At 43.5% G+C, this 27,217-nt stretch overlaps 1 protein-coding gene across 16 annotated transcripts in view; it reads right to left on the bottom strand.

The window, feature by feature from the left end:
* The window catches only part of R3HDM2 (R3H domain containing 2), a 186,034-nt gene that overhangs the window by 128,440 nt on the left and 30,377 nt on the right, over positions 1-27,217 (bottom strand). For 10 of the 16 annotated variants that reach the window (XM_063620091.1, XM_063620090.1, XM_055248867.2 and 7 more), the window contains one exon: positions 21,177-21,246. The exons of 4 other annotated variants lie outside the window; for them this stretch is intronic. Coding sequence is in view for 1 of the 12 variants with exons in the window: in XM_055248858.2 (XP_055104833.2) it covers positions 21,177-21,246 (70 nt within the window). In the remaining 11 variants the exon portion in view is untranslated. Of the gene's footprint in view, positions 1-7,284; positions 7,405-21,176; positions 21,247-27,217 lie in introns of those variants that run through there. 2 more of the 16 variants (XM_055248851.2, XM_055248862.2) reach the window with 2 other exon arrangements.

Below are 27,217 nucleotides of genomic sequence, written 5' to 3'. Positions count from 1 at the left end.
ACAATAACCTTCTGTTACACACGTTCCATTGCCTGAATGGTGGGCAAGGGACAAACAATGGGAAGGGTACAGATGGAGACTAGGCTTGTAGGATATCCCTGAACTATCTTATTCTGTCTCAAAAAATAATTTCCCTTCAAAGTTCTAACAGTTTTTTAATTTTGATTTACTGGGTGAGGTGGCACATGCCTGTGGTCCCAGCTACTCAGGAAGATGAGGCAGGAGGTTCACTTGAAGCCAGAAGTTCAAGGCTGTAGTGAAATAAAATTATTAGGTTCCTTTTTTAAAAATCTTGATTTATAACTACTAAATATTTAGAAATATGGGGACGGGGGCAGTGGCTCACACCTATACTCCCAACACTTTGGGAGGCTGAGGCAGGCGGATCACCTGAGGTCAGGAGTTCGAGACCAGCCTGGCCAATATGACAAAGTCCCATCTCTATTAAAAAATACAAAAATTAGCCAAGCATGGTGGCAAGTGCCTGTAATCCCAGCTACTTGGGAGGCTGAGACAGAAGAATCACTTGAACCCAGGAGGTGGCGGTTGCAATAAGCCAAGATGACACCACTGCACTCTAGCCTGGGCAAAAGAATGAGACTCAGTAAAAAAATAAAAAATAAATAAAAGTTTAAAAAAAGGGGCAACCCACTCGGGTCCCCTTCCATGCTGTGGAAGCTTTGTTCTTTCACTCTTTGCAATAAATCTTGCTGCTGCTCACTCTTTGGGTCCACACTAAAAAAAAAAAAATATGTAAATAAAAGAGACTCAGTCTCAGAAAAAAAAAAAAAAATTAAAAATATGGAATGTGGGCTTCCATTCATGCTGTTGCCCAGGGACTGAAGTTGTTAGTAAAACCATGCCCCAAAAACTTAAACCAGTAACAGAAAGTCTTGAGTTTGCAAGATAGCAGATAAGAAAAGAAACAACTTTCTGAAACACTGAAACTCCTTCTGCTTGTAATATAACAAAACTGGCTGAAATCAGTTGCAACCAATATAGCCAACTAGAGTTCACTCTGAAGGAGCTTCATCACAGCCTGAATTGCCACCACATGCTTCATATTAACTCCTCCCAAATTTGAATATGGGACCCATGAGGAGTCATGAAGAGATAACTGGGTACTGCCAAGGACTTTCTAGACCTCTCCTTTCCTTCCATCAATCACCTAGTAATCCCAGAATCGACTCACTAAACCTGTTCTAATAAAATTACTGCACTGGGAGACAGATTTGAGCTTGACTCCTGTGAGTCAACTGGCAATATAAGCTTTTCTTTTCTCAAAAACTCAGTGTCATAATATTGGCTTGTAGTGCACTGGGCAGCAAGCCCCTTTTGCTTGATAACATTAGGACCATGCCTACCTAGCCCTATCACATACCAGGCTTTGTGATCCTAGACAAGTAATCACGTCTCTAAGCCTCTCTTTATCTCACTGTAAAATAAGCAAGTTGAAACCTTTCGGCCAGGCGCAGTGGTTCACACCTGTAATCCCAGAAGTTTGAGAGGCCGAGGTGGGCGGATTGCTTGAGGTCAGGAGTTCGAGCCCAGCCTGACCAACGTGGTAAAACCCCATCTCCACTAAAAATACAAAAATTAGCCAGGTGTGGTGGTGCATGCCTGTAATCCCAGCTACTCGGGAGGCTGAAGGGAGGCTGAAGCAAGAGAATCTCTTGAACCCAGGAGGCAGAGGTTGCAGTGAGCTGAGATCATGCCACTGCACTCCAGCCTGGGTAACAGAGCAAGACACTGTCTCAACAAAAAACAAACAAACAAAAAACAACTTTCATAGGATATTGTGATTATATAATTTTCAAAGTAATTTTGCAGGGTGTCTGGCCCACAGCAAATTTGTAACAAAATGAAACTATTATTACATGCTCTGTCATCACTCTGTTTCCTATCATGGGCAAAAAGGGGGCATGAAAGGGCAAAAAAGTAGAGCCAATTTCAGATAAACTATAATCAAGACAGCTGTTTGTGGGTCTCATTTTAAGGATTTGCTTTCATGGATTCCATGTTGGTCTGTCTGATGGTATTATTTTTCTTTTTTTTGAGACAGGGTCTTGCTCTGTTGTCCAAGCTGGTGTGCAGTGGTGCAGTCAAGACTCACTAACCCCAGGCTCAAGTGATCCTCCCACCTCAGCCTCCCTAGTAGCTGAGACTACAGGCATGTGCCACCACAACTGGCTAATTTTTTTTTGTATTTTGTAGAGACAGGGTTTTGCCATGTTGCCCAGGCTGGTCTCAAACTCCTGGACTCAAGACATCCTTCTGCTTTGGCCTCCCAAAGTGCTGCGATTACAGGTCACTGCACCTGGCCTATTTTTCATTCTTCTCACTAAAGTCTAAGTTCTGATTCAGCAATTCTACTTCTGGGTATATATTCAAAAGAATTGAAAATAGGGTCTCAAAGAGATATTTGTACATCTATGTTCATAGCAGCATTATTTATAATAGCTACATGGTAGAAGCAAGTGTTTATCAACAAATGAATAGATAAGCAAAATGTGGTATATACATGCAACGGAATAATATTCAGCCTTAAAAAGGAAATTCTGACAAATGCTGCAACATGGATAACCTTGACGACACGCTAAAGCCAGTCACAAAATGATAAATTCTGTATAATTCCACTTATATGAGGTAGTTAGAATATTCAAAATCATAGAAGACAGAAAGTAGAATGGTACTTGCCAGGGCTGGGGGGAAGGGGGAGAGGAGAATGGGGAATTATTGTTTTATGAGTACAGAATTTCTCAGTTTTACAAAATGAAAATAATTATGGAGAAGGATTGGTGGTGATGGCTGCATGACATCATAAATGTATTTAATACCACTGAACTGTTAAGAGGGTTAATTCTGTTAAAATGGTAAATTTTATGTTATGGTTAAGATGGCAAATTCTGTTATGTGGATTTTAACACAATAAAAAATTGGAAAATGAGGCCAGACATGGTAGCTCATACCTGTAATCCCAGCACTTTGGGAGGCCGAGGCAGGCAGATCACCTGAGGTCAGAAGTTTGAGACCAGCCTGACCAACATGGAGAAACCCTGTCTCTCTAAAAATACAAAATAAGCCTGGCGTGGTGACGCATGCCTGTAATCCCAGCTACTCGGGAGGCTGAGGCAGGAGAATAGCTTGAACCTGGGAGGAGGAGGTTGTGGTGAGCCGAGATCGCACCATTGCACTCCAGCCTGGGCAACAAGAGCGAAAATCCGTCTCAAAAAAAAAAAAAAAAAAAAAAATGAAAAAAAAAGATAAGCTCAATAAGGGCAGGGATTTTTTTCTGTTTCTTCACTGCTATATCCCTTACTCTCAGATAGTTCTGACACGATGAGTAAGTATTTGTTAAATAAGCTATTGGCCACAAAAAGCAAATATGAAGTGGTTATCTAATATTCTAACATCAAAATATAAGCCTATATATGTTATACAATATAATATGTAAGCAAGCTTGGCCTGACCAGAAAATAAATTATTTATATATGGCTACTTCACTTAGTGCTTCCTCCAACTTCAGGACAGTTTCCTTAAAAATGAAATTAATGAATATTAGAGTATATATTTAATATAAAGGTATTTCTGATCTCTTCAACTTATCTTCCTCACCTGTCTACATAGGCATACTAAAAATAATCAGTAACTCCATACATAATCTCACCAGAGAGAATAACTAGCATAATTCAATTAACTAAATTGTACTGAAGCTCTAGTTTTAAGCTCCAAATATAATAGGATGTAACAGAAAGAAGTCCAAAAAAGCAGGTAGGAAAACGAAATCTTTCTTCCTGTTTCTCTTGGGTCTTGAATAATTCAATCCTATTAACTCCTAAAAACTCAAAGCCAAGTCTACGAACTATATCCTATACACCATGACACTCTCAAAAACATATTGTTTTTCAAATTTCCTTAATCAATCCATTTTTATCTTTCTGATGAAAGTTCATTTCCCAACTAAAGGTTAAAATATTATGGAAGTAAGTGATTCAGAATCAAATCTATTCTGAAACAGATTTCGATGACACTAATATTACACAAAAGACCCTTGCAGGTAGACAGAATGATGGCTGGTAAAAGAGAATACAGCTACACATCCTGCAAGGCCTAATTGCAAATTAAAGTGTGGCAACAAGGGGGCAGGTTGCAGATGTTATTTCTGTGTTACACAAGTCCCCATACTAGCCTGGGTACATATTCAAAGACACAGTAAGATTGCATCCTCTATACTGGTCTGATTCTGAAACTTGTCTACAACAAAAGACATCATCTTAAAACTCTTGGTGACCTCAAAATGCTATGAACAAAATACAAATATGATATTTTTGGGCACTGACAAAATAAACCTCTAATACCCCTAAATTCCACTTAGATAGATTAACACAAATCTTCTCTGAACAGAATTCAAAGCTTTCTTAAGCAAAAAAAAAGACACAAAAGCCAAAAAGCTACAACATATCAAGACCAAAACTACAAAGCTATAAATATCCTGAAATGCCTCAAGGTGTATAATTACTGAAGCTAATTAGTATTCTCAAAATTAAACATCCACTGCAATGCTCAAGGAATTGGAGAGGTGGGCAGAAAGAAATAATGGGCAGGCCGGGCACGGTGGCCCTCGCCTGTAATCCCAGCCCTTTGGGAGGCAGAGATGGGAGGATCACCTGAGGTCAGGCATTCGAGACCAGCCTGGCTAACATGGTGAAACCCCGTTTCTACAAAAAATACAAAAAATTAGTCAAGCATGGTGGCGCACATCTGTAATCCCTGCTACTTGGGAGGCGGAGGCAGGAGAATCACTTGAACCTGGGGGGCAGAGGTTGCAGTGAGCTGAGATCACGCCATTGCACTCTAACTTGGGCAACAAAAGCGAAACTCTGTCTCAAAAAAAATTAACATAAAAATAAGAATGAATGGGCAAATGAGGCTGGGTGCGGTGGCTCACACCTGTAATCCCAGCACTTTGGGAGGCCAAAGCGGGTGGATCACAAGGTCAGGAGTTCAAGACCAGCCTGGCCAACATGGCGAAACCCCATCTCTACTAAAAAATACAAAAATTAGCTGGGCATCTGTAATGTAATCCCAGCTACTCGGGAGGTTGAGGCAGGAGAATCTCTTCAATCCATGAGGCGGAGGTTGCAGTGAGCCGAGATCGTACCACTGTACTCCAGCCTGGGCAACAGAGCAAGACTCCGTCTCAAAAAAAAAAAAAAGAAAAAAAAGAATGGGCAAATGAATCCCATCAAAAAGATAAAATTCAGATGTATCTCTAATAAAGAAAAGAAAACAGGATTCTAGAATTAAACAATATAACTTACTGAGAGAAGGAAAATGGTATCGACTTCATAAATCACAACTAAAATGTGACATGTTTTATTGATGTTATTCACAGGAAAGTGAGAATTAGGTGGGCAAGAGGCTGAGAATTGCAATTTTATATATACATATATAGAGAGAGAAGGGATAGAGATATATATAGAAACAGAAAGACAGACACACAGGGTCTCGCTCTGAGGCCCAGGCTGGACTGTAGTGGTATAATCATGACTCACTGCAGCCTCAACCTCTCAGACTCAAGCAATCCTCCTATCAGCCTCCTGAGTAGCTCAAACTATACACATGCACCACCATGCCTGGCTAATTTTTTTTTTTTTTTTTTTTTTTTTTTTTTACTTTTGTAGAGATGGGGTCTCCCTGTGTTGCCCAGGCTGGTCTCTAACTCCTGGATTCAAGTGATCCTCCCAACTCAACCTCCCAAAGTGCTGGGACTACAGATACGAGCCACTGCACCCAGACTTTTTTTTTCTTTTTGGAGGCAGGGTCTCTATTTTTCAGGCTAGAGTGCAATGACACAATCGTGGCTCACTGCAGCCTCAACCTCCTAGGCTCAAGCGATCCTCCTACCTCAGTCTCCCAAATACCTGGGACTATAAGCACACACCAACACATCTGGCTAATTTGGTTTTTTTTTGTAAAGTTTCACTATGTTATCCAGGCTGGTCTCAGACTCCTGGCCTCAAGCAATTCTCCTGCCTCAGCCTCCTGAGCACCTGGAATTACAGGCATGCACCACCATGCCCAGCTAATTTTTGTATTTTTAGTATAGACAGGGTTTCACCATGTTGGCCAGGCTGGTCTCAAACTCCTGATCTCAAGTAATCTGCCTGCCTCAGCCTCTCAAAGTGCTGGGATGACAGGCATAAGGCCAGCCAACAACAACAAAAAAAGAGGCCGAGCACGGTGGCTCACACCTGTAATCCCAGCACTTTGGGAGGCCAAGGCGGGCGGATCACCAGGTCAGGAGATCGAGACCATCCTGGCTAACACAGTGAAATCCCCTGGCTAACACAGTGAAATCACGTGGTGGCAGGCACCTGTAGTCCCAGCTACTCGGGAGGCTGAGGCAGGAGAATGGCTTCAACCCAGGAAGCGGAGCTTGCAGTGAGCTGAGATCACGCCACTGCACTCCAGCCTGGGCAACAGAGCGAGACTCCATCTCAAAAATAAATAAATAATTTAAAAATTGTTAAAAAATAAAATAATTTTTATTTATTTATTTATTTTTGAGGCGGACTTTCGCTCTTGTTGCCCAGTCTGGAGTGCAATGGCGCGATCTCACCTGACGGCAACCTCTCACTGCAACCTCTGCCTCCCGGGTTCAAGCAATTCTCATGCCTCAGCCTCCTGAATAGCTGGGTTTACAGGCATGCACCACCAGGCCTGGCTAATTTTTGTATTTTTAGTAAAGACGGGGTTTCACCATGGTAGCCAGGCTCGTCTTGAACTCCTGACCTCAGGTGATCCACTGGCCTTGGCCTCCCAAAGTTCTGGGATTATAGGCGTGAGCCACAGTGCCCAGCCAAAAAAATTTTTGTATTAGCCAAATGTGGTGGTGCATGCCTGTAGTCCCAGCTACTTGGGAGGCTGAGGTGAGAGGATCGCTTGAGCCAAGGAGGTCAAGGCTGCAGTGAGCTGTGGTCACGCCATTGCACTCCAACCTGGAGCGAGACCCTGTCTCTAAATAAATAAATAAAGGTTAGCTATTATTTTGTGTTATTATTAAGTCTTCTTTAAACTAATACATTGGGATCACAATTTGTAAAATCTGGAAGAATTAATAATAACATGATCGGCCGGGCACACTGGCTAACGCCTGTAATCCCAGCACTTTGGAAGGCCAAGGTGAGTGGATCACCTGAGGTCAGGAGTTCAAGACCACCCTGGCCAACATGGTGAAACCCCGTCTCTATAAAAATACAAAAAAAAAAAAAAAAAAATTACCTGGGCATGATGGTGGGTGCCTGTAATCCCAGCTACTCAGGAGGCTGATGCAGGAGAATCGCTTGAACCCAGGAGGCGGAGGTTGCGGTGAGCCGAGATCATGCCACTGCACTCCAGCCTGGGTAACAGAGCGAGACTTCGTCTCAAAAACAAAGAAAATAATAATAATAATAATAGTATCTGTTTTACAGCTCCTCCTAAACTGAGGGTCCTGCTTGCTTAGAATGACCAGAATAAGAAGGTCCAGAGGGATATCAGATTTTAAGGACCTCAATATGCACATTTGTTCTGGGAATAAATATTAGATGCAATCTAATATTCCTGTTCCAAAGAAATAAAATTCCCTGACAAACAAGTAAAAACTGTATTATGTTAAAGGCTAGCTCAAGCTGCTCACAAGGTAAGCCATGGAGGGAGCAGGTATCTAAATCAGACCGTTGGAAAGGCTTCAGAAGGAGGGAATACTTAAGCCTGATACTCCAGGATAAGTAATATTTAGCCAAATAGAAAAGTATGGAAACAGGCCTGGCGCGGTGGCTCACGCCTGTAATCCCAGCACTTTGGGAGGCCAAGGCGGGTGGATCACAAGGTCAGGAGATCAAGACCACGGTGAAACCGTCTCTACTAAAAATACAAGAACAACAAAAAAATTAGCCAGGCACGGTGGTGGGCGCCTGTAGTCCCAGCTACTCGGGAGGCTGAGGCAGGAGAATGGCATGAACCCGGGAGGCGGAGCTTGCAGTGAACCGAGATCACGCCACTGCACTCCAGCCTGGGTGACAGAGCGAGACTCCGTCTCAAAAAAAAAAGAAAAGGAAAAGAAAAGTAGGGAAACAAGCCTATGTTCCTTGAGATTATCTTAGAGGTTTAACAAGAGATCAATCATCTGTCTCAGTTTCCTCATCTATAAAACAGAATAATAAGAGTATTTCTTTTGGAAGGCTGTCTAAAAAAATAACATATGTAAAGTACATATGTGCAAACTCAACACTGTTAATACAGATATACAGGTCACCATGATTTTTTCTCAGAGCTGCAAGTATTGCATAAAGACAGCTATAACATAAAGGTACTCATGGAGAAATGAATGGCTTGAGAAGAATCTAGAGAGGTTAGTAGAAACAGGATTATAAAAAGTCTTACATACTAATAAAGCTGTAAGAAACTCATAAAGGACTTTTGGAAAGGAGTTACATCATCAGATTTCTATTTTGGAAAGATTACTTTTTCTACAACGTGAATGGCTTAGAAAAAAAAAGAAGAGAGGCAAAAACACTAGATAGAAAAAAATGTGAAAAGTACTCTGGCCCAGGCCAGGCGTGGTCGCTCACGCCTGTAATGCCAGCACTTTGGGAGGCCAAGGCGGGTGGATCACGAGGTCAGGAGTTCAAGACCAGCCCGGCCAAAATGGTGAAACTCCATCTCTACTAAAAATACTAAAATTAGCTGGACGTGGTGGCAGGTGCCTGTAATCCCAGCTATTCAGGAGGCTGAGGCAGAGAACTGCTTGAACCCAGGAGGTGGAGGTTGCAGTGAGCAGATAGCGCGAGATCGCGCCACTGTACTCCAGCCTGGGCAACAGAGTGAGACTCCATCTCAAACAAACAAACAAACAAAAAAAAACGAAGAAGAAAAGTACTCTGGCTGTAGAATGAGGGGACTCTGACTTAAGATACATTGAGGAGATAAAAACTTTAAGACTTTTTTTTTTTTTTTGAGACAGAGTCTTGCTCTGTCGCCCAGGCTGGAGTGCAGTGGCGCAATCTCGGCTCACTGCAAGCTCCACCTCCTGGGTTCACACCATTCTCCTGCCTCAGCCTCCCAAGTAGCTGGGACTTACAGGTGCCTGCTACCACACCCAGCTAATTTTTTGTATTTTTAGTAGAGGGGGGTTTCACCGTGTTAGCCAGGATGGTCTCGATCTTCTGACCTCGCGATCCGCCCGCCTCAGCCTCCCAAAGTGCTGGGATTACAGGCGAGCCACCATGCCTGGCCTAACTTTAAGACTTTTATCTGGGTGTGGTGGCACACACCTGTGGTCCCAGCTAGTTGGGAGGCTGAGGTGGGAGGATCACTTGATCCTGAGAGGTCGAGGCTGTGGTGAGCCCTGCACTCCAGCCTGGGCAATAGAGCAGGACCCCATCTCCAAAAAAAAAAAAAACGTAGTAACATATGAGATGTGTGTAATGACTGGGAGAGAAGACATCTAAGAAGACACCTGGGGTACTAGACAGAAGTGCAGCTCTCAAAGTGTGGCCTGGAACCCCTGGGAATCCCCAAGACTTTCACGGAACCTACATGGTCAAAACCATTTTCACAGTAGTAGTAAAACCCTGTTTGTCTTTTTCACTGTCATGCTCTCATGGGTGTATAGTAGCATTTTCCAGAAGATATATAAAATGGAATATTGTAACCAATTTGAATGAAAATGCAGTTATGAGAATCCAGCTGTCTTCTATTAGTACCATCATTAAAAATAATTACAAAAATGAAAAAAATGCCACATTTCTCACCAAATTTTGTTGCTGCTGTTTTGTAAAAAGTTATTTTTCATAAAAATTTATGTTAACATGCAATGGGTTTGAGAGGTGACAGCGTGCTGGCAGCCCTCGCAGCCCTCACTCGCTCTCGGCGCCTCCTCTGCCTGGGCTCCCACTTTGGCAGCACTTGAGGAGCCCTTCAGCCCACCGCTGCACTGTGGGAGCCGGCTCCCTCAGCTTGCAGAGAGGTGTGGAGGGAGAGGCGTGGGCGGGAACTGGGGCTGCACACCTGGCGCTTGCGGGCCAGCCCAAGTTCCAGGTGGGCGTGGGCTCAGCGGACCCCGCCAGCCCAGGCAGTGAGAGGCTTAGCACCTGGGCCAGCAGCTGCTGTGCTTGACTTCTCGCCGGGCCTTAGCTGCCTCCTCCCAGCGGGGCAGGGCTCGGTACCTGCAGCCTGCCATGCCTGAGCCTCCCCCACACCGTGGACTCCTGCACGGCCTGAGCCTCCCCAAGCGCCGGCCGCCCCCTGCTCCAGGGCGCCCAGTCCCATCGACAACCCAAGGGCTGAGGAGTGTGGGCCCACTGTGCAGGACTGGCAGGCAGCTCCACCGGCAGCCCCAGTGCAGGATCCACTGGGTGAATCCAGGTGGGCTCCTGAGTCTGGTGGGGACTTGGAGAATCTTTATATCTAGCTAAGGGATCGTAAATACACTAATCAGCACTCTGTATCTAGCTCAAGGTTTGTAAACTCACCAGTCAGCACCCTGTGTCTAGCTCAGGGTTTGTGAATGCACCAATCAGCACTCTGTATCTAGTTAATCTGGTGGGGACTTGGAGAACCTTTATGTCCAGCTAAGGGATTGTGAATGCACCAATAGGCATTCTGTATCTAGCTAATCTAGCGGGGAGGTGGAGAACTTTTTTTTTTTTTTTTTTTGAGACGGAGTCTCACTCTTGTCGCCCAGGCTGGAGTGCAGTGGCACAATCTTGGCTCACTGTAAGCTCCGCCTCCCGGGTTCACGCCATTCTCCTGCCTCAGCCTCTCCGAGTAGCTGGGACTACAGGCGCCGGGGGAGGTGGAGAACTTTTGTTTCTAGCTCAGGAACTGTAAATGCACCAATCAGCACCCTGTCAAAACGGACCAATCAGCTCTCTGTAAAACAGACCAATCGGCTCTCTGTAAAATGGATCAATCAGCAGGATGTGGGTGGGGCCAGATAAGACAATAAAAGCAGGCTGCCCCAGCCAGCATTGGCAACCCGCTCAGGTCCCCTTCCACACTGTGGAAGCTTTGTTGTTTCGCTCTTTGCAATAAATCTTGCCGCTGCCCACTCTTTCGGTCCACACTGCGTTTATGAGCTGTAACACTCACCGCGAAGGTCTGCAGCTTCACTCCTGAAGCCAGTGAGACCACGAACCCACCAGGAGGAACAAACAACTCCAGACGCGCCGCCTTAAGAGCTGTAACACTCACCACAAGGGTCTGCAGCTTCACTCCTGAAGCCAGCGAGACCACGAACCCACTGGAAGGAAGAAACTCCGAACACATCTGAGCATCAGAAGGAACAAATTCCGGACACGCTGCCTTTAAGAACTGTGACACTCACCGCAAGGGTCTGCCGCTTCATTCTTGAAGTCAGTGAGACCAAGAACCTACCAATTCTGGACACAGGTTTACTGTCACTTTTAGTAAATTCATACTTTTTAAAAATAGGTATTTTAAATTTTCTCAGTTTTAACTTCTAATCATTAATATTTAAATATTTAATGTTATAACTCACAAAGACAAAAGTTCTCTGGAGACTTCAATCATTTTTAAGAGTGTTGAGGGGTTCTGATACCAAAAAGTTTGAGAACCACTGAGTGGATAATATTTCTACTCACTGAAATATGAATACTGAAGAAGAAACCAGTTTGGAAAGAAAAAGTTCTGTTTCATACATAATAAATATGTTATGCCTATGGACGGATAAAATTAAAGTGTCTAGTGGATAGTTACACCAGTGGAACTGGAAATCTAGAACACCAAACTGAGAGTAGTTGAAACCTTGGATTTTAAACAGGGTCACAGAGGGAGAAAACACAATGAAAACAGTGGCAGAGTAACCAAAGAAAAGGCTAGAAGAGAAGCAGGGGCCTCAAGACAGACCAATTTTTTTTTTTTTTTTTTTTTTGACGAAGTCTCGCTCTTGTCCCCCAGGTTGGAGTGCAATGGCAGGATATCAGCTCACTGCAACCTCCACCTCCTGGGTTCAAGCGATTCTCTTGCCTCAGCCTCCCAAGTAGCTGGGATCACAGGCGCCTGCCACCATGCCTGCCTAATTTTTGTATTTTTTTTTTTTTTTTTTTTTTTTAGACAGAGTCTCGCTCTGTCGCCCAGGCTGGAGTGCAGTGGCGCAATCTCGGCTCACTGCAAGCTCCGCCTCCCGGGTTCACGCCATTCTCCTGCCTCAGCCTCTCCGAGTAGCTGGGACTACAGGCGCCCGCCACCACGCCCGGCTAATTTTTTTGTATTTTTAGTAGAGACGGGGTTTCACCATGGTCTCGATCTCCTGACCTCATGATCCGCCCGCCTCAGCCTCCCAAAGTGCTGGGATTACAAACGTGAGCCACCGTGCCCGGCCTAATTTTTGTATTTTTAGTAGAGATGGGGTTTCACCATGTTGGCCAGGCTGACCTCGAACTCATGACCTCAGGTGATCTGCCTGCCTCAGCCTCCCAAGGTGCTGGGATTACAGGCGTGAGCCACCACGCCTGGCCAAGACACACCAATATTTAAAGGGATAAAGAAGAGGAGTATTTTGAGTGGCAACTATCTGGGGCCAGTGTCATGCAGGCAGTAAAAAGAATTTACCAAGACAGTTGTAGGTAAAGAAAGGCATATTTATTTATTAGAGAAAGTAGGAAAATATGTTGTAAGGAAGCAAACGACAAGTCAGCAAGAGAAGAAATGGCCGCCAGGAGACGCAAAGGCTTGCTGGGGATTCTATAAGATGGTACTTGTGCTGTGTGCTGAAGAGGGTTAATGATAACACCTTGTGCAGTACTGACAATGTCAAAGTTGCAGTGAGCTAACTTGCATTTTTCTATCAGCTGAGGGTCTGGTGATAGCTGGGTGCAGGAAGATTATGAGTTATTTGCGCAGGAGGGCTATGTGTCCTGGACCACGAAGGCAGATTTACAGCTTATCTGCCTTCTCTTTTTGCTTTCCCTTGGTCCCGCCAGCCTGACTCCTTTTCCCGAATTAGGACTCCACATGGGAGAGGCTTCCATATGGAGGGGGAAAAAGTTATAAAAATGAGAAATAAAATAAAATGTAAGAGGACATCACTAGCTATAAATTAAAGAAAAAAAAGATGGTCAGGGCTTTGAAGAAAAGAAAAAACAGCAAAAACCGAATCCATAACTAGTAGTGGGAGAAATAGAATGAAAAAATGAAATCCAGCATTAACTCCATAATCTCATTTTCACCAAGTATTTCAATCCTTTCTCATATAATACTTTTTTCTTATCAGGGTTACTAATAAACAACAGAATGGTTTTGGGCTCATCTCCTTTGCCTTCTTGGTTTACCCTCCAGAGGAAATGCAAGCAAGAAAGAAAATAACCAAAAGGATAGAGATGGAAAGAAAAGGAAAGCTCCCCTGAAATGTTAGGAGGGAAGTGACTGATGCAGTGACTCAATGAAGAGACATTCGTTCATGCAGCAAATAACTACTGAGTAACCACTCGCAAAGCACCATGATAGGCAATGTTGAAAATAGCTGACTAATATACAAAGCTATACCCAGGTTCATCAGCAGAAGCAACAGGCTGGAAATACAAATAAAACTCTACTGGTAAGACTAGCACAGAGGCAGCTCCATTCCAAAGGTGGTTCTAGGAGATGACTCCAAGAGCTCAAAGTCACCTAATTATTGAAAAGTGGCCTAATTCCAGAAAATAACTCCAAAGGAATATTTCAAATGTTTGATAGCCTGTTGGCAATGCCATGTCTTGCTGAGTTTTTTACACAGATAAGCACACCTTGGAATACACAGATAAATCTTTAAGAAATCTTAGTATATACGCTACATTGTCAAACTCTGATCTAAGCTCTAAAACAAATAATAAAGCTCAGAGAGAATTACCTGGCTAGATGCACTTAGGTTGGAAAGGCTGCTTTAATTGGCCAACCTACCCTTTAAATGTAGAAGTTGTGATTTTATAAGCACGACCATATTTTTTAACAAAGAATAAAAAGATTAGAATAGAAAAAAAGCATATGATAACACCCAGAATTCAGCATTATATCCAAAAAGAACCCTGAACAAGAAAGGATATATTATCATGCACAAGCTGTCACTAAAATATTTTCACACCATCATCTTGTGCTATGGTAGCTGACCTACTTCTAGCTCTAAGCCTGTATCTGATTGATTTGCAATTTTCTGGAATTATGTGGGCTTCAAGAGACACTGAACAACATCAGAAGTATCTTTTTTGTCTTAGCTCTATTTGGCTGCCATTCCCTTTTTAAGAACTCAAGAAAGAAAGGAATTATTGGATAGTAGTCAGTAACAATAGGTGTAATAATGCTAATGAAAACTTTACAGGTTGGGGGAAGGGATTCCACTTCTGGCTAACAGAGTAAGAAGAATCAAAATACCTTCCTAGGAGAAATAACTAAAAAAAGAAAAAGAAAAAATATATGAAACAATGGTTTTCAAGTTACTGGGCACAGGCAGTGAAGGATAGTGATTCCTGGGAGATGGGAAACAAATGAGGTGAGTCCTGTGATTATCAGGCTTAATCCCTAAACAGTGTTTCCAAGGAATGTAACAGGCAAGGAGACTCTAGGGGGAGCAAGGGCAGAGTCCAGCATGCTCCCTGAGTGAAGAAAATAAGACTGAGGCCAAATGCAGTGGCTCACATCTGAAATCCCAGCACTTTGGGAGGCTGAGGCAGGAAGATCACTAGAGCTCAGGAGTTCAAGACCAGCTTGGCAACACAGTGAGACCCCATCTTTACAAAAAATAAAACAATTAGCCAAGCAAGGCGGAATGTACCAGTGGTCTCAGCACTTTGGGAGGCTGAGGCAAGAGGATCACTTGAGCCCAGGAGTTCGAGGCTGCAGTGAGCCATGATCGTACAGCTGCACTCCAGCCTTGATGACAGAGTGAAATCCGTCTCAAAAAAAAAGGAAGAAAGAAATATGTAATTACCAGGCTGGGCGAGGTGGCTCACCACGCCTGCAAGCCCAGCACTTTGGGAGGTGAGGCGGGTGGATTACCTGAGGTCAGGAGTCTGAGACCAGCCCGGCCAACATGGTGAAACCCTGTCTCTACTAAAAATACAGGAAATTAGCCAGGTGTGGTGGTGGTCGCCTGTGATCCCAGCTACTCAGGAGCCTGAGGCAGAAGAATCACTTGAACCTGGGAAGCGGAGGTTGCAGTGAGCCGAGATCGTGCCACTGCACTCCAGCCTGGGCAACAAGAACAAAACTCCGTCTCAAAAAAAAAAAAAAAAAAAAAAAAAGAAAAGAAATATGTAATTACCATACCTCTAGCAATTAGACTCTTAAGCATTTATCACAGACACATAAAAACTAATAATTATACAAAAATCTGTACATGAATATTCATAGTAGCTTTATATGCAATAGATGAAAATTGGAACCAACACAGAAGTCCTTCAATAGGTGAATGATTAAGCAAACGCATACAGCGACACCACGGAACACTACTCAGCAATCAAAAGGAACAAATTATTGATACATGTAACAACTTTGATGAATCTCCAGATAATTAAGCTAACTGGGTCAGGGGTTGGGGTAAGCCAATCTCAAAAAGAAAAAAAGCCAACTGTATATACTGTAGGATTCCATCTATGTAATATTTTTGAAATAACAATATTATAGAGATGGAGAACATATTAGTGGTTTCCAGGGAATGGGGTGGAGGGAGGTAGGTGTAGTTATAAAAGGGCAACAAGAAAGATCCTTGTGGGGATGGAACTGTTCTGCATCTTCACAGTGATGGTGGATACACAAATTCACACATTATGAAATTCAAAGACCAACATACACAAATACAAGTACATGTAAAACTGGACAAATCTGAATAAACTGTAAATTTTACCAATGGCTACTTCCTAACTTTAATGTTGTACTATAGTTATGTGATGTTACCAATGGAAGACACTGAGTAAAAGGATATCATAGGATATTCCTATACTCTTTTTGCAACTTCCTATAAATCTATACTTGTTTCACAATGAAAAGTTAAAAGAAATGACTGATAAATGATACAAATTATAGAATCTGTACAGACACTTGAAAAGTTATATTACAACTATATTCCACATGTGCAAAGACCTATAGTAAAAAGTGAGCGGCCGGGCCCAGTGGCTCAAGCCTGTAATCCCAGCACTGTGGGAGGCTGAGGCGGGTGGACTACCTGAGATCAGGAGTTTGAGACCAGCCTGGCCAACATGGCGAAATCCTGTCTCTACTAAAAATACAAAAAATTAGCCAGGTGTGGTGGTGGGCACTTGTAATCCCAGCAACTTGGGAGTCCGAGGCAGGAGAATCACTTCAACCCGGGAGGTGGAGGTTGCAGTGAGCCGAGATCGCGCCATTGCACTCCAGCCTGGGCAACAAGAGCAAAACTCCGTCTCAAAAAAAAAAAAAAAGTAAGCATGTCAGATAGAAGTAAAAAAAAAAAAAAAACAAAAAACTTTGAATTGTTTGAGATTAAAAATACACTATATGGGACTAACAACAGATTAGAAATTACAGAAGAAAAAATCAGGGGAAAAATTTTGAGAACATAGCAATAGAACTACCCAAAACAGGAACAAGAAAAAATAAATACTGAAATAAAATGCATAGCTGGGCATGGTGGCTCATATCTGTAATCCTACCACTTTGGGAGGCAGAGGTGGGAACACTGCTTGAGCCCAGGAGTTGCAGGCCAGTTTAGACAATAAAGCAAGACTCCAACTCTACAAAAAAAATTTTTTTTTAATTTTAATAAATTATCCTGGTATGCCTGTAGTCTCAACTATTTGAGGGGCTGAGGTGGGAGGACTGCTTCAGCCCAGAAGGTCGAGGCTGCAGTGAGCTGACATCCTGCCACTGCATTCCAGCCTGGGCAACAGAGGGAGATTTCATGTCAAAAAAAAAAAAAAAAAAAAAGGCCTACCTAATACATCTGTCAGTGCATTTTTCAAAGAAGAGAAAGTGAAAAAAATTTAAAGAAATAATAATTTAAAAGTTTCCAAACTGGAGTATAACTATAAACACACAGATTCAAGAAGCTCAATGAACCATACCAAGGCACATCATTACCAGAACATATATATATATATTTTTTGAGACAGGGTCTTGCTCTGTCGCCCCAGGCTGGAGTGCAGTGATGCGATCTTGGCTCACTGCAACCTCCTCCTCCCAGGTTCAAGTGATTCTTATACCTCAGCCTCCCTAGTAGCTGGGACCACAGGCACGCACCACCATGCCTGGCTAACTTTTTTATTTTTAGTAGAGAGAGGGTTTTGCCATGTTGGCCAGGCTGGTCTCAAACTCCTGGCCTCAAGTAATCCACCCGCCTTGGCCTCCCAAAGTGCTGGGATTACAGGCGTGAGCCACCATGCATGGCTATTTTATTTTTTTAAGAGATGACATCTCGCTGTGTTGCCCAGTCTGGAGCTCAATGGCTATTCACAGGCACGATCATAGTGTTCTACAACCTCAAACTCCTGTGCTCAAGTGATCCTCCTACCTCAGGCCTCCCAAGTAGCTGAGACTACAGGCTTCATGAACCACCACACCCAGCTAAGGGAAAATCTTAAAAGCAGCCAGAGCAAAAGGACACATATAACAGCAGTTTCCAACCTTTTTGGCACCAGGGACCAGTTTTGTGGAAGACAAATTTTCCATGGACAGTAAGGGGATGGTTTCAGGATGAAACTGTTCCACCTCAGATCATCAGGCATTAGATTTGCCTAAGGACTATACAACCTAGATCCCTCACGTGCACAGTTCACCATAGGGTTCACACTCCTATGAGAATCTAATGCCACTGCTGATCTGACAGGAGGCTGAGTTCAGGGGGTAATGTTCACTCGCCTGCCGCTTACCTCTTGGACCAGCACTGGTCCATGGCCCAGGGACTGGGGAACACTGACATATAGAAGAACCAAGATAAAGATAACAACAGAATTCTCTCTTTTTTTTATTTTTGAGATGGAGTTTCGCTCTTGTTGCCCAGGCTGGAGTGCAATGGCGCGATCTCGGCTCACCACAACCTCCGCCTCATTGGAAGCTATTCAAGCCCAAAGACAATGAAGTATCTTAAAAAACTAAGGCCGAGTGTGGTGGCTCACGTCTATAATCCCAGCACGTTGGGAGCCCAGCAGTTTACGTCTATAGTACACTTTTTTTTTTTTTTTTTTTTTTGCTAGAGTCTTGCTCTGTCTCCCAGGCTGGAGTGCAGTGGCGCGATCTCGGCTCACTGCAAGCTCCGCCTCCTGGGTTCCTGCCATTCTCCTGCCTCAGCTTCCGGAGTAGCTGGGACTACAGGCGCCTGCCACCATGCCCGGCTAATTTTTTGTATTTTTAGTAGAGACGGGGTTTCACCATGTTAGCCAGTATGGTCTCGATCTCCTGACCTCGTGATCCACCCACCTCGGCCTCCCAGAGTGCTGGGATTACAGGCATCAGCCACTGCACCTGGCATTTCATTTTATTTATTTATTTATTTTTAGAAGGAGTCTCGCTCTGTAGCCCAGGCTGGAGTGCAATGGTGCGATCTTGGCTCACTGCAACCTCTGCCTCCCAGGTTCAAGCAACTCTCCTGCCTCAGCCTCCCCAGTAGCTGGGACTACAGGCACCCACCAACATGCCTGGCTAATTTTGGAATTTTTAGTAGAAACGGGGTTTCACCATATTGGCCAGACTGGTCTCGAACTCTTGACCTCAGGTAATCCACCTGCCTTGGCCTGCCAAAGTGCTGGGATTACAGGCATAAGCCAGGACGCCCAGCCTATAGTACACTTGAACTCGTAGTGCCTGTGAATAGCCACTATACTCCAGCCTGGGCAACACAGCAAGACCTCATCTCTAATAAAATAAAATAAAACAAAACAAAATGACATAAAGATTATCCAGTTTGGGGAACAAAAAGAAAAAAGAATGAAGAAAAATGAACAAAGTCTGAGAGACCTGTGGGACACCATCAAGCATACTAACAAATACTTACTAGGAGTCCTATGAGAGGAGAAAAAGGGGCAAGAATAATATTTAGTAAAATAATGGCCAAAAGCTCAAATTTGATGAAAATCACTAATCTATACATCCAGGAAGCTCAATAAATTCCAACCAGGAAAAACTCAGAGATCTACACCTTGGCATACAATCAAACTGTTAAAAAACAAAGACAAAGACAATCATGAAAGCAGCAAAAGTGTCTTATCACACAAGAGATCCTTAAGATAACACATATTTTTCATCAGAAACCATGGAAGCTAAAATAATGCAAACCAAGCATTCCCAAAATCCAGCAAAACTATCCTTCAAAAACAAAGGAGAAAAAGATATTCCCAGAAAAACAGAAAGACATAATTCATCACTAGCAGACCTACTCTACAAGAAATGGCTCTACTCTAGGCTGGGTGTAGTGGCTCTCATCTGAAATCCCAACACTTTGGGAGGCCGAGGCGGGCTCTTGAGGTCAGGAGTTTGAGACTAGCCTGGCCAACATGGAAAAATCCCATCTCTACTAAAAATACAAAAAATTAGCCGGGTGTGGTGGCATACAACTGTAATCCCAGCCACTCGAGAGGCTGAGGTGTAAGAATCGCTTGAATCCGGGAGGCGGAGGTTAAAGTGAGCTGAGATCGCACCACTGCACTCCAGCCTGGGTGACAGAGCAAGAGTCTGTCTCAAAAAAAAAAAAAAAAGAAAGAAAAGAAATGGCACAGCGGGCACGGTGGTGGCTCATGCCTGTAATCCCAGCACTTTGGGTGGCCGAGGCGGGCGGATCATTTGAGGTCAGGAGTTCTAGACCAGCCTGGCCAACATGGCGAAACCCCGTCTCTACTGTAAATACAAAAATTAGCCAGGCATGGTGGCATGCACTTGTAGTCCCATTTACTGGGGAGGCCGAGGCAGGAGAATCACTTGAACCTGGGAGGCGGAGGTTGCAGTGACTGAACTGACATAGCGCATGTATACTTTTAATATGTGCAGTTTACTGTATGTCAACTATATTTCAATAAAGGTCTTTTTTTAAAAAGACAGAAAATAAAAATAGGACAAATGTATTAATGCTGGCCACTCAGTAACTGATATCATAGTACTGCAATTAATGTAATCCATATATAAGCATTTAAATGCACCAAGAAAGGTCCTATAAGAAACTCTAATAAGGCTTCTTAAAGGTGAAAATACCTGTGAACAGTATCTCAAGCAGGAAGAAATCAAGAGATTTCTGTTATCTATATTAATCACCTCTTAAGAAAGAATTCCCTAGTTATACATATTTACCTTATATGGATATTCATGCAAATACACTTTAACTATTTCAAAACGTTTTATCTACTTTATAAAAAATTATAAGCCTGGGCGCAGTGGCTCACGCCTGTAAATCCAGCACTTTGGGAGGCCGAGGAGGGTGGATCACAAGGTCAGGAGTTCGAGACCAGCCTGGCCAACATGGTGAAACCCCGTCTCTACTAAAAATACAAAAAAAATTAGCTGGGCATGGTGGTGGGCGCCTGTAATCCCAGCATCTAGGGAGGGTGAGACAGGAGAATCATTTGAACTTGGGAGGCAGAGGTGGCTGAGATCACGCCATTGCACTCTAGCCTGGGCCACAGGGCAAGACTCTGTTTCAAAAAAAAAAAAAAAATTAGAGCCGGGCACGGTGGCTCATGCCTGTAATCCCAGCACTTTGAGGCTGAGGCGGCCAGGCCATCTAAGGTCGGGAGTTCGAGACCAGCCTGACCAACAGGGAGAAACCCTGCCTCTATTAAAAATACAAAACTAGCTGGGCGTGGTGGTGCATGCCTGTAATCCCAGCAACTCAGGAAGCTGAGGCGGGAGAATTGCTTGAATCCGGGAGCGGAAGTTGCGGTGAGTTAAGATGGTGCCACTGCACTCCAGCCTTGGCAACAAGAGCAAAACTCCATCTCAACAAAAAAAAGGTGATCTGCCCACCTCAGCCTCCCACAGTGCAGGTGTGAGCCACCTCGCCTGGCACTGAACTCACTCTTTATATACTCTCTACATCTCAATTTCTTCATCTACTAAATGGGTACAATAACACTTCCAACACCATGGAGTTGTGTGAGGATTAAATGAGAACAGATGTATAACACTTAATTTGTTGCCTGGAACACAGAAAGTGCTCCATAAATGTTATCTATTATTACCTGAATAAATGCTCAGCCTCCATGAGTCCAGTGCTGGAATGGCATCACATATAAGAAACAAGTCTAACCTCTGGGGGAGGAGGGGAAAAAAAAAAAAAAGTTAAAAGCAATTTTAAACCTTAATATATTAGATCCAATTCAAAATCCACAGCAGCACCTGTTAATATCATCTTTCCCAATTTCTTCGGCTCACAATGTTTCCCCTAACACTGCCCCTGCCTTGAACCCTCTATATCCATTCCCACTTGTCGATTTACAATAAAAAACCCTGCATTTTGTTCCTCTCTACATTGACTCCCTCTTTGTATGAGCATTTCTTGGCCTACCACTTTCTAACATAAATTAATCACCCAGTCTATTCCCTGAAATTCTTCAGCTGTTTTTTACTCATTAAAAAGAGTCGTCTAGGCTGGGCACAGTGGCTCACGCCTATAATCCTAGCACTTTGGGAGGTCCAGGCAGGTGGATCACGAGGTCAGGAGTTCAAGATCAGCCTAGCAAAGATGGTGAAACCCCGTCTCTACTAAAAAAAACACAAAAATTAGCCGAGTGTGTTGGCGGGCACCTGTAATTGCAGCTACTCAGAAAGCTGAGCCAGAGAATTGCTTGAACCCAGGAGGCAGAGGGTGCAGTGAGCTGAGATCGTGCCACTGCACTCCAGGCTGGGTGACAGAGTGAGACTCTGTCTCAAAAAAAGAGAGTAGTCTAGGCTGGGCATGGTGGCTCACACCTGTAACCCTAGCACTTTACTTTGGGAGGCCAAGGCAGGTGGATCACCTACTGTCAGAGGTTTGAGATCAGCCTGGCCAATATGGTGAAACACCATCTCTACTAAAAATACAAAAAATTACTGGGCAAGGTGGCATGTACCTGTAATCTCAGCTACTTGGGAGGCTGAGGGAGGAGAATGGCTTCAACCCAGGAGGCAGAAATTGCAGTGAGCCAAGATCACACCATCGCACTCCAGCCTAGGCAGCAGGAGCAAAACTCTATCTCAAAAAAAAAAAAAATCGTCTAGAACTGAGCAAACAAAACTAGGATCTCTCTTAATAGATGAGCAGCAGAAGTGAAAAGAGGCCAGAGGCAGAATTTTATTCTGTGAATAGAAGTAGGCATTGCAAGTACATAATTTAGTATCTCTTCACCCTAAAAGCAATAGTTATTATTATTACAAGACCCTGAGGGCTGGCTGTTTAATCTATTTCAGGAGGCCACCACTGGAACCCTTAATATGCCCAAGTCAGTCTGTATTCTTGGAAGCCTTCAAAACACCCAAGCCCTACTGTGTTCTATGCTAAAGTGAGAATATCCCTAACTCACCATTTTGTTTTATAACCCTGTTCCACAAATACCACATCATGAAAGTCTGCCCTCTTGTATCTTAACAAAGGTTTCCATGAAAAAGTTCTAGTTTTTTTTTTTTATAGCCCCTGCACATCATGGTTTTGACATTAGGAATGTGGAGTAGTTGGCTAAAGTTGCGAAGGAATGGCCAGAGGATATTGCCTTTCCCATTTTCACCACTAGTGCTGGTCCTAAAACACTCCTCCTGTGGTAAACTTTTTCCCATGAAATACCTTGTTCTCCCCTATGCAAAATATTTACTAGTTTCCTTTCCCCATTGGCACTCAAGCCATGCCTAGATACATCTAATTTTTAAGTGGGCACAGTGGGTTCACACTAAGAGCTTTGTCACACCAAGAGGTCACTCTCTAACTCTGATTAAGACAATCAAGAGCAACATAATTTTGACTTTCTTGCCCTAATTGTAATCATATCATAATTAAAAGTGAAATACTGTGGGCTGGGCACGGTGGCTCACGCCTATAATCCCAGCACTTTGGGAGGCTAAGGCAGGCGAATCACGAGGTCAGGAGTTCAAGACCAGCCTGGCCAACATGGTGAAACGCCGTCTCTACTAAAAATACAGAAATTAGCTGGGCATGGTGGCGGGCACCAGTAATTCCAGCTACTCAGGGGGCTGAAGCAGGAAAATCGCTTGAAACCGGTGGGGGCGGGGGTGGGCAGGGGAGAGGGGCAGAGGTTGTAGTGAGCCGAAATCACAACACTTCACTCCAGCACCCTGGGCGAAAGAGCGAGACTCTGCCTCAAAAAAAAAAAAAGAAATATTTTATTACCTTGTTCGTATCTGTACCTGCAATTTTAAACAGTGTCTGACACATAATAAGCACTGAAACAGTTTTCTAATTGTTTGGTGCATTTACAAAGCTAAGAAGTTACTTCCTCTGAGGTAAACTTAGGTTTCTTAAGGTGTTTAAAACTTATTTGTATAGCCAATAAAATGGCCAAACTGTCAAAACCTTGTTCTTTTCTTCATTCTAACAATCTGCCTTGTATTCTCAGAAATCTTTTTTTTTTTTTTTTTTTTTTGAGACGGAGTCTTACTCCGTCATGCAGGCTGGAGTGCAGCGGCGTGATCTCAGCTCACTGCAACCTCCGCCTCCTGGGTTCAAGCCATTCTCCTGCCTCAACCTCCCAAGTAGATGGGATTACAGGTGCCCGCCACCATGCCCGGCTAATTTTTGTATTTTTAGTAGCGACAGAGTTTCACCATGTTGGTCAGGCTGGTCTCAAACTCCTGACCTCAGGTGATCTGCCCGCCTCAGCCTCCCAAAGTGCTGGGATTACAGGCGTGAGCCACCACACCCAGCCCTCTCTTCCTTTCTCAGAAGGTAAAATTTATGCTTGGAAAATAAGATGGCAGTCATATCTGGCAGTTAACCATTCTCTGCCTCTGTGGGGCCCATATCCAATCTTCTGAGGCAGCAGCAATTGTCAAAGATCTGGCTACCAGCATAGCATTGAGGAGTGCTTCACAGCTTAGAACCATTTAGGCTAAATTGACCCAAGTAGCAAACACCTATAAGAGAATCACTGCTGATAAGACTTCTATGAAGGATTCCAAATGTCTTAAAAGATAACTTCACAGGAGTGGAAAGGAGCTGAACTCAGCCATCTGACTACTGAAGCGTTCTATAAACCTTTAGGCCAGGCACGGTGGCTCACACTTGTAATCCCAGCACTTTGGGAGGCCGAGGTGGGTGGATCAGGAGGTCAGGAGTTTGAGACCAGCCTGGCTGGTGTGATGAAACACCGTCTCTACTAAAAATACAAAAATTAGCCAGGCACGATGGCGTGCACCTGTAGTCCCAGCTTCTCGGGAGACTGAGGCAGCAGAATCGCTTGACCCCGAGAAGTGGAGGTTGCAGTGAGCTGAGATCATGCCACTGCACTTCAGCCTGGGCAACAGAGTGAGACTCCGTCTCAAAAAATAAAATAAAATAAAATAAAAATAAAATAAAGCTTTAATAATGACCCTGTCACCAGAAAAAGACACTTTGTCCTAGCCTTCTAATCAGCTGTATTTAGCAGCCAACATCCATCTTTTGCAATTAAATGCCACCTCTTAGTTCCTATTGCTATCAAATTATCACAGGTTTAGGCAATAGATAAATCAGAAACTACAGTTAACTTGTCTAGGACCCAAGACAATTAATAAAATTTACTTGGAGAAGCAGAATAGCCTCTAGTCACCTGAAGACAAGTTTTAAAGATCTTAACAACTGTTAACACTTGGGCATGCCAAAATGGCTGTAATCTGAAAAACAGCCACATGTCACTTCTAATGGTGTCATTATACTAAAAGTGACCTTGCCCCTCCAAAAGTTTTTAAAGTAAGCTAAATCTTGAACAATGACTCCTACTCTTCTCCAAAATAGGAGCTATGACAGCTACCTTAATGGGATGCCCGATAAACTCAGGGCAAGGGGCTCACTGTGCTGACATTCTCACCTCACCTAGGACTTCTGCTGATTCATCCTGATGAGCTGATTAGTCACTGACTTGCCAAAGAATCTTGTTTATTTCACATATAAAAACACTGTCTACTCCAGTGTGGCGATTCCTCAGGGATCTAGAACTAGAAATATCATTTGACCTAGCCATTCCATTACTGGGTATATACCCAAAGGATTATAAATCATGCTGCTATAAAGACACATGCAGATGTATGTTTACTGTGGCACTATTCACAATAGCAAAGACTTGGAACCAACCCAAATGTCCAACAATGATAGACTGAATTAAGAAAATGTGGCACATATACATCATGGAATACTATGCAGCCATAAAAATGATGAGTTCATGTCCTTTGTAGGGACATGGATGAAGCTGGAAACTATCATTCTCAGCAAACTATCACAAGGACAAAAAACCAAACACTGCATGTTCTCACTCATAGGTGGGAATTGAACAATGAGAACACATGGACACAGGAAGGGGAACATCACACTCCAGGGCCTGTTGTGGGGTGGCGGGATGGGGGAGGGATAGCATTAGGAGATATACCTAATGTAAATGACGAGTTAATGGGTGCAGCACACCATCATGGCACATGTATACATATGTAACAAACCTGCAGGTTGTGCACATGTACCCTAGAACTTAAAGTATAATAAAAATACACATATATTAAAAAAAAAAACACTGTCTACTCAAGACAACTACTATCCAGACACCTTCTGCTCCTGCAACAGAGCCTTTCCCTCTCTGACTTCATGGAGCAACTAGCAACAACAAAATATATATGTACATTTCAGGTCAATATTAGTAACTCTCTATAACTAACAAGCCATAAAGGGCTGGAAACAGAGCCCATAAAAGGACCAGAGTGTTAACCCTCAGAAATTGCCAATTTTTCAAAGAGATCAAAATCACCTGGAGAAGAAACACTATCTTTTCAGCATTAACAGATGTTTGGTATTATTACGGTAATCTGAAAAATAGTTGCTAAGCTGGGACCTGAAAATACCAGTCCCCAGCCACACCAAATAATTATAGAAATATTTATAAGTAAGTAAGCTTTGTTCTAACATGAACTTCAAAAAGAAAGACAAGTCAGGGCAATAAAAACAAGCAGAAAACATCCATTTCATTTAAAAAGAATGAAAGAGAGAAAGGGAAGGGGAAAAAGAGGAATAATAAAGAACTATGCCCACGTTTAACATGGCCACAGTTATGTGTAGCAATTCCCATCAAGAAGTGCAGTTCATCTCAAAAAAAAAAAAAAAAGAGTGCAGTTCATTTCCCCAGCCCTTGAATATGAGCTGGCCTTGTGACTTGCTTTAACCATCAGAGTGCAGCATGAATGACACTGCCACCACCGAGCCCAGGCCTCAAGAGGCCGTTCAGTTTCCACTCAAAACTCTTGGAACCTAACCATCATGCAAAGAAGCCAAGCCAGCCTGCAAGAGGCCATACCAACCTAGAGGACAGCTCTAGCCCAATGCTAGACATGTGAATGAGGCTATCCAGGTCCAACCAGCCCCTAGCTAACATGCCAACTGACCACAGATGAGTGAGCCCAGCCAAAAACCATGTGGAATAGAGGCAAACTGTGACAGATGAGCCTTGCTCAAATTGCCAACCCACTTAAATCATAAACAAAGAATGCAGCTGACCATTGAACAATATAGGTTTATTACTAATGATAAAAATCGAGCTCTCAAGTGAAAATCAGAATTTTGAAAAACATGTAATCACTATGATGAGCTTGTCAGTTTCTCAATAAAGACTCTTCTGCCAGGCACAGTGGCTCATGCCTGTAATCCCAGAATTTTGGGAGGCCAAGGTAGGTGGATCATTTGGGGTCAGGAGTTCGAGACCAGCCTGGCCAACATGGTGAAACCCCTGCCTCTACTAAAAATACAAAAATTAGCTGGGTGTGGTGGCAGGCACCTGTAGTCCCAGCTACTCGGGAGGCTGAGGCAGGAGATCACTTGGACCCAGGAGGTGGAGGTTGCAGTGAGCCGAGATCGAGCTGCTGCATTCCAGCCTGGGCAACAAAGCAAGACTCTGTCTCAAAAAAATAAAAGAAAAAGTGCATGCACAAGCCAGACGCAGTGGCAGCACTTCGGGAGGCCGAGGCAGGTAGATCTTCTGAAGTCAGGAGTTAAGAGACCATCCTGGCCAACACAGTGAAACCCCATCTCTACTAAAAATACAAAAATTAGCCAGACGTG

This window comes from Symphalangus syndactylus, chromosome 17 (genome assembly GCF_028878055.3).
Source record: "Symphalangus syndactylus isolate Jambi chromosome 17, NHGRI_mSymSyn1-v2.1_pri, whole genome shotgun sequence".
NCBI lineage: Eukaryota > Metazoa > Chordata > Mammalia > Primates > Hylobatidae > Symphalangus > Symphalangus syndactylus.
This window is presented reverse-complemented; position numbering and strand designations above follow the sequence as displayed.